At 41.6% G+C, this 8,312-nt stretch overlaps 1 protein-coding gene across 1 annotated transcript; it reads left to right on the top strand.

Moving 5' to 3' along the window:
• The first annotated feature begins 2,008 nt into the window (after positions 1-2,008).
• LOC138839279 (olfactory receptor 3A3-like) lies at positions 2,009-7,863 on the top strand. Its single transcript, XM_070038848.1, has 2 exons — positions 2,009-2,041; positions 6,904-7,863. The coding sequence occupies exons 1-2, from the start codon at positions 2,009-2,011 to the stop codon at positions 7,861-7,863; spliced, it is 993 nt and encodes a 330-aa protein (XP_069894949.1).
• Positions 7,864-8,312: the final 449 nt, after the last annotated feature.

The raw sequence follows: 8,312 nt of genomic DNA, 5'->3' as shown, positions 1-8,312 counted from the left end.
GCTATCTGAGCAACAGAGGTAAAGATGGATGAGAAGAGAAAAATTCCACTCCAGCTTTTCTATTGGGCTGTTCCACATGACTGTAGTCCTAGTGGTTGGGAAGTCAAAACTCAGGAGCATCAGGACCTTGAAGCTTGACTGAGCTACATCACAAGTTCCAAGTGTGCCTGAAAGATATAGTAAGACTCTGTATGAAAAGCAACTGCAGAATGGTTACTTCTGAAAGCCATTGGTCAAGAACTCTCACTCATGATCACCCTGGCTCAAAAGCCCTTTCAGGCAACTTAATTAGATATCTTATTCATAGTAGTTAAATCTATCCCATCATGAAGGTTCAGTCATTGACTATAATCTTGGTTCTATTTTTGCAAGGGATAACAGCGATTTATCTTATGTTTGAGATAGCTAGGGAGATGAAGAAAACTTTTTATCCTGTACTGAATTAAAACATCATTCACAGAGGGTAGCTGTGACATGGTCATTATCACCTAAAATAAAAAAAGATTGCCATGTTTATAAACAGACATCACTCTACTATGATGTTTCTGTGAAAAGGTTAGGTGTTCTCAGTATATTAAATCTGAAGATGTTACATTTATTTAACATTTTTCAATCATTCTACTTAAGGATCTTATTAGCTTTACCCAAGTAAAAAAACATTAGTTTTACTTTTTAGAGGTGTTTTTCACTAATTTCCTTTTAATATCACTTTCAATAAAATAACAGCATATACTGGTTCAGATCCTGACAGCCTGCTAGTTGAATTTCTTTGTTACCTCTTAACTAAGGTAGCAAAACAGCTTTTTGGCTCTCTTTGTACTAGGAACTAACAGACCATCCCAAGTATGAAGCAGCCATAGAAAACAGATCTTGTTCCCTCTGCACCTCCTTTTAAGAATGGTTCCTTAAAAGGGACCAAAGTCCTTCAGAGAAGGTGAAATAGGATATATAGATGAGGTGACAGGTAAAGTAAAATGATAAGCATTTCATAATAAAACCTTTCAAACAATTAATATGAAGTGCAAAAAGGAATATTAGGAAGTTGAAACATGTCTTGGGTGTAGGCACTAGTGAGAAGGAAGCAGAGAAATGGGGAAGGGTAGGGAGGGCAAATATAGACAGAATGCTTTATATATGCAATGAACAGGACAGCTTGGTGTTTGACTAGTTTATGAAGGGGCAGGGTATAGAGGGACAATGGTAGAAAGGTGATTATGATCAAGAAGCATTATGTGATCCAAGCACTGGTGGTACACACCCATAATCCTAGCTACTCAGGAGGCTGAGATCTGAGAATCGTGGCGTGAAGTCAGCCCAGGCAGGAGAGTCCATGAGACGATTCCCAGTTACGCAGCAAAAAAAGCTGGAAGTGGAGCTATGGCTTAAGTTGTAGAGTGCCTGCCTTGAGTGAAAAATCCAAGGGACAGTGCCCAGGCCCTTAGTTCAAGCCCCAGTACTGGCACACACCCAAAAGGGGAAATTCAAATCAGGGCAAGCAAGTAACTCACACATCCAAATTTAGGGGTAGTAGAGTGTAAAACCTATGTAGCAACTGTTGGAGCTGCTTGTCAGTGCCTGTGGTAGGAATGTCACAGGTGCTGTGGGGAGGACCCCAGAGTGACTCATTGATTTGTCTGGGGAGGGGGCGGGGGTAGTTCTTCCTTAACCTGAATTGCCATTGCATCTCCTCCCTTGGGGTCTAAACCATCTCTTGTCTGTCACCTGGGATGTGAGCCCCTACTCCAACTACTGTACTACCCGTTACCTTCCGTCTCAGTCCCTGTGATTCCCACAGTGACCTTTGTTTGGCTCATCTCTTGCATCATTATTCCCAAAGGTGTTTCTTCTTGAATGTTGTCCCTTTGTTCCCCAGAGTTACCTAGAGGCTTCCGGGGAGGAAACGGAAGGGGAGGAGGTTTCCCTGGGGTCAGGACATGAGACCTAGCAGGTCCCATATTTAACACCCTAACACAGTGGCTGCGAGGGCACTGGTGAGAGAGGAGGCACGATGGATGAGGAGTCTGTGCAGACACACAGAGACGTGAGTCCAGAAGACGGGGAGAGAAGAGGGGTGGCACACTGTTGTCAGGGAGGGGGAGAACCAGTGCTGTGTGCAGGAGTGGGTGGGTGTCTGAGGTGCTGGCTTCATGCATTTGTGCCCGGCCTTGTCTCCATAACCATTTACCTGCTGATGGATATTTTGGTTGTTTTCAAGTTGCAGTTATTTCTAATAAAGCCGATATGAACATTTATCTACAAGTCATGGACATATATTTTTAATTCTCTTGAGAAAATGTCCAAAGTGGGATTTGGGGGTTGTAGGGTAAGTATCAATTTAGCTTTGTAAGAAACTTAAGACTGTGTCAGCATGCATTCCTACCAAGCATGTGTGAGCCTCCCATCCTTCCTACATCCTCTTAGCCATTCCTGTGCTTGCCAACTTTTATTCTTTTTCTAGTTTCATTTACTTATGCTAGACTCTTTGCAGTTCTATGTCCACTTTGGAATTAGATCCTTAATTTCTACAAAGTCAGTACTTTGGGGTATCACACTGATTTATGTGGGTCATATGGTAGAATAGGTCTTCCAAGCCATGCAAACACATTTCTCAATTTCAATTTCGATTTCCTTTCAACACTGTCATTGTCACTGTAAAGGTTTAACACATATTTGTGAGTGATAAGTGCTTAATATTTTTCTCTTTTTGCAGCTCATTTAGATTTTCCATATACACAAGTGTGCTGGCTCTATAAATATGGCCCTATTTGTTTCTCCAGTATGCGCACCTCTTATTTCCCTTTCTTGCCTAGTGCATTTTCTAGGATCTCCAGAACAATGTTAAAGTGACCGTGATAAAAGTGAAAATAGGCACTTTATTCCCTCATTTAGGAAGGGAATGTTGTTACTGGTGGGGTTTTTGTAGTTTTCTTTCTTTAGATCCATTTTTCTTCTATTCCTAGTTTTTCAAAGTTTCTATTATGAGTGCTTATTGAATGTTCTCAAATACTTTTTTACATCTATCATAATCGTATTTTCCTTTATTTCCTTAATTTGGTGCACAATACTTTTGGAATGCAAGACAAGTCTTTTGTTCTTATGATAAAAGACTAGTCTGTTGTTCTTGGGGATGATGTGGTAGCGTCTTTATGCCTTTATCGAGTCAACTTACTAACATTTTTTGAAGTTTTTCATATATACATATAACTTTAAGAGGTCTAGTGAGTCTGTGGTGCTTTTTTGGTGGAGCTGGGGATAGAACCCAGGGCTATTTGCATGTGAGACAAGTGCTCTCCTATTGAATGTGCTCTGTGATGGGTATGACCTTCTCTTCCTGCAGTGTCTTCATTTAGTCTTGGTGTTGTGTAATGATAGCCTCTGAAACTTATTTGGAAAGTTTTCTTTCCCTCCTCTGCCTCATAATATTTTCTTGGCTTTAAATATCCGATAGTATTCACTAGTAAAGCCACATAGGTCTTAGAATGCTCCATAGCTTTGATAGACTTAGGGCTATTCAGATTTCCTACTTGTCAGGTCAATTTTGGTCATTGATGTCATTCTAAGAAGTTGTTCCTTTCATATCAATTGGTGAATTTACTTGCAACTATTGTTCCTAATACTCACTAGTTATTCTCTTTGTTGGCTTTATTGGTATTTTTAAAAGATTTCCTGTTCATGGATTTTCCTGTATTGTTTGTCCATTTTACATTTTATTTATTCTTTATCTTCACTACGTCTTTCCCATTAGATATTTAGATTTTAACTTGCTGTTCTTTTTTTTTTTTTATTTTTGGGTCCAGTCGTGGGGCCTGAACTCTGTGCCTGGGTGCTGTCCCTCAGCTCTTCAGCTCAAGGCTAGAGCTCTACCACCTGAGCCACAGCACCACTTCCGGCTTTTTTTTTCTTTTTGCTTATGTGGTGCTGAGGAATCGAACCCAGGTCCTCATGCATGCAAGGCAAGCGCTCTACCACTGAGCCACCTTCCCAGCCCTTAACTTGCTGTTCTATATCTGCTTTTCTGATATTATTCTATCAATTACTAAAAATGGATTGCTAAAATATTTTTTTGTGTATGAGTCTTTCTACTTCATGTATTTTCAAGCACTATTATTTGTAATGCACATGTATCTATACAGGCAAATAAGTATTTTTATTTATTTTTATGAATTACCCTTCTATCACTAGTAAGTGTCCTTAATCTCACCATATTCAGTGTTCTGAAATCTACATTCACTGCTTGCTATTATCTTGGGGAACTCAAGCTTTGTTATGATGAAAGTTTATACAGTGTATCTTCCCCCATCTTTTACTTTTACCCTATGTCATATTTCATGTCAATTTCTTTTTTCTCTTGCAGCACTAGGAATAAACCCCAGAGTCTTGTGAATGCTTGGCAAGTGCTCTAGCACTGAATCAGAACCCCCCAGTTCCTTAGTGTGGGTTTCTTATTCTTGGCCTTATCATTTTTTTCAATCTGACAATTTGGGGGTTTTTGGGCGCCAATATTGAGGCTTGAATTCTAGGCCTCATGCTTTCACTTGTCTTTTTCTTTTTCCTTCACAGCTTGTGCTCTACCACTTGAGCCACACCTCTCCTTCTGACTTTTTGCTAGCTAACTGAAGATAAGAGTCATGCAGTGTTGTCTGCTCAGACTGGCTCTGAACCTCAATTTTCAGATGTCACTCCCCCAAGTATGTAGGATAATAGGTGTGAGCCACTGACACCAGCAATGTTTGTTTTTTAATGAGCATGTGAGAGTGTTTAGACCACTTAAAATTAATGTAATTTGTAATCTAACATCCTGTTTATTAAATTGTATTTGTTCTTTATCCCTCATTCCAATATATCTACTAGATATATTAGATCTAGAGTTTCTAATATATGCTTTACCTTATTGTAGACGACCTTTACCAATTTTAAGCCGTTTCACTTTGAATATAAACATATTCCAACAGTGCTTTCAATCACTTCATCATGATCTTTGCATTATTTTTTTCAAGATTTTTTTTTACTTTTAGAGAGGTTATAGCCCCCCACAATATGTTATTATTTTGGCTCTAAATAGTTCACTATGTTTTATAGAGTATTTATTTGTTTAATTAAAATTTTGTTTGCAGTACTGAGGTTTGATCTTGAGTCCTCATGCTTACTAGGCGGGTGCTGGTTTTACTGCTGAGTCATATCTTCAGCCTATTTCTTACTTCCTTCCACATTTATTTTATCAGTACTGGGGATTGAACTCAGGGCCTGAAGTCAGTGCCTTGTGCTTATGAGGCAGAAGCTCTACCACTTAAGCTATGCCTTCAGCCCTTTCCTGCATTGGTTATTTTCAAGGTAGGATCTTACTTTATTCCCTTCAGTTCTCCTCCTCCCTATATTGCTGGAGGTAATAGGCCTGCAGCCATTAGTTGCAATGAAACCTCACGAACTTTTATGCTGAGGCTGGCCTCAAACCATGATACCCTAATCTCTGCTTCTCAAGTAGCTGGATTACAGGCTTGAGGTACTGCATCTAGTTCTCCCCCACCTCCATTTTTATTGTGTGCTGGTACTGGTGTTTGAACTTAGGGCTTAGTTGCTATTCCTTAGCCTTTTTGTTCAAATATAGGACTCTACCGCTTGAGCCACACACCTACTTCCTGCTGCTTGGTGGTTCATTGGAGACAGTCTCATACACTTTCCTGCCTACCTTTGAATCTCTGTCCTCAGATCTCAGCCTCCTGAGTAGCTAGGATTAGAAGAATCTCCACATTCAAACTTTATTAGAATTAATTGGTTGTACAAGGGGTTTTCATTTTGATACGTACACATACAGTGTACCTTGTTAGGACTTGCCACTTCAGTCACTCTTCCTCCTATTCCTACTCTGAAACCAGTATCAACAAGCTTCTGTGTTCCATTTTCACACAATTACCTAAGATATTTTGACCATATTCACCCTCCTTTACCCCTCTCCTCTCCCATAAGTACCTAAACCCTGAACAAAATCTGTTTAGCATTGAAAGAAATTTTAAAACGAGAAAGCAATTCACATTTACATATGCATTTTCATTTCTGGAACTCTTTGCTTTTCTGTTGATGTCTTTTTATCTGATGCCATCTTTCTTGCTGAAGAATGATTAACATTTTGTGTAGGGCAAGTTTTTGGCTTACAAGTTATCTCAGCTTTTCTATGTTTGTAAGCAAAAAATTTCAGTTTGCTTTTTTTTTTTTTTATTGAAGTGAAACTGAGATAACATCCGTTTTGAAGTAAACCTCGAGGTGGCGTTTTGGTGCATCCCCACGTGAGTGAAATTGTTAAGATTGAAATGCAGGGAGCAGAAGGAGAAATTAGCCGTGGGAAGACAGGAGGACAGATGCCTTTCCCACCAAGGCTGAGCAAGGCAAGGATGTTGAATGCTATGAAGATGCAGCAATGGGGCAGGCATGTCAGTACATGCCTTGATGGCAGAGGAGAAGGGAGGAGGGGTACATTCTAGAAGGCCATGTAGGCTGTGGGGAGGACTTTGGCTTTGACCCCAAGTGAGATAGGAAGCACTGAGAGGTTTGAAGCAGGCTGGGACCTGAAGGGGGTCACCCATCTGAACTTGTGTTCTCTTGGGTTGGTGATGGTGAAATAATGAGGTTATTTCAGACAGTTACCAGGACTGGGTTCCCTTAATTGTTGAGTGGCTCTGAGGGACTAGCTCTGACACCATCACAGAAGGAGGCTCATCCCCTGAGATGGCCAGCTTTTACCTTTTTTTGGCCTCTCGAGCCTAACCCCATACACCCAAAGCTGAGTCTTATTTCTGTAAGCCTCAAACCTTCCTTTTGCGTCTTTGGACCTTCCCTCAGCTTTCTGCCCCATTAGGAGTCCTAACTCCATGTCTAGACCATCATCTGACTCTCCATTGGACCCTACAGGTGCAGGTGTCCACATGTGCTTCCATGCAGCTGGGGAATGGGACTTTAGTATCTCAGTTTCTTCTGGAAGGCCTGACAGACATTGAGGAGTTGAGGCCCCTGCTGTTCATCGTATTTCTGCTGGTCTACCTAGTGGCTGTAGTCGGGAACGTGGGCATGGCTAGCCTTATTATTGCAGACGCCCGACTCCACACTCCCATGTACTTCTTCTTAGGCAACCTTTCACTGCTGGATACCGCCTACATCTCCAATACGGTGCCTCAGGTGCTGGTGCACCTGCTGGCTCCCATGCGGACCATGTCTTTCCATGCATGTCTCACTCAGATATTCTTTCTCCACTTCTTGGCACCCTGGGAGTGCTTCTTGCTCACAGCCATGGCCTATGACCGCTATGCAGCCATCTGCCAGCCACTACACTACCTGGTCCTGATGGGCCAACGGACTCGAGCAGTACTGGCTTCAATCTCCTGCCTGCTTGCCTTGGCTAATGCACTCACCCACACCATTCTCGCATCCCAACTCAAGTTCTGTGGACCTCGCATAATCACACACTTCTTCTGTGACCTCCCTCCCCTGCTGAAACTCTCTTCCACCAGCACGCAGGCCAATGAATTTGCCCTGTTCTTTTTCAGCTTTCTGGTAGCTCTTATACCCTGTGTCCTGGTCATGATCTCCTATATTCATGTCGTGGCTGCAGTTCTCAGGATTCGCTCCACTGAAGGCCGAAGGAAAGTCTTTTCAACCTGTGGTGCTCACCTCACCATGGTGTGTATTTTCTACCTTACTTCAGTTCTCTGCTACATCCTACCCAGCTCTGCATACTCTAGCTTGCGAGATCGAGTATTCTCAGTGCTGTATACGGTCCTCACTCCCATGCTCAACCCAGTTGTCTACAGCATGCGAAACAATGAAGTGAAGAGGGCATTGCTCAAGACCCTTGGGAAAGAGAGGGCCTGTTAAGTATCGGTCACTACAAGCAAAGTCTATACACATCTGCGGTGAGCATGCCATGTGTCTGAGCTATGTGGGCAACTCCAGTCTTACAGGAGTTTGAAAACCAATATAGAAGATCCATTTGGTGGAAATGATTTTGTGTGCTAGACTTTCTCCCATTTCAGCAGGATTTCTGCTGTGTCTCTGCTTTTCAAACCATTGGTTTTTATGCATTCAGCTTAAAAAAGCCAAGTAAGTCGAGCAATTGCACTACTGGTGCAAATGTAAATCAGCCTAGATAACTACAGAAATAAGCATGAATATGCGGCAAAAACTCATAGGACTATCCTACGATCCAGCTATGCCACTCCTGGCTATACAACCAAAAGAGTCCAAGTGGGCATACAGTGGAAATACTTACAAAGAAATGTTCATCATAGCATTATTTACAACAACCAAATGAATGAATGGAAAAA

This window comes from Dipodomys merriami, unplaced genomic scaffold, assembly GCF_024711535.1.
Source record: "Dipodomys merriami isolate MVZ:Mamm:240054 unplaced genomic scaffold, mDipMer1.0.p SCAF_3, whole genome shotgun sequence".
NCBI lineage: Eukaryota > Metazoa > Chordata > Mammalia > Rodentia > Heteromyidae > Dipodomys > Dipodomys merriami.
Note: the sequence above shows the minus strand (reverse complement) of the source record. Positions and strands in the feature narration are given on the sequence as shown.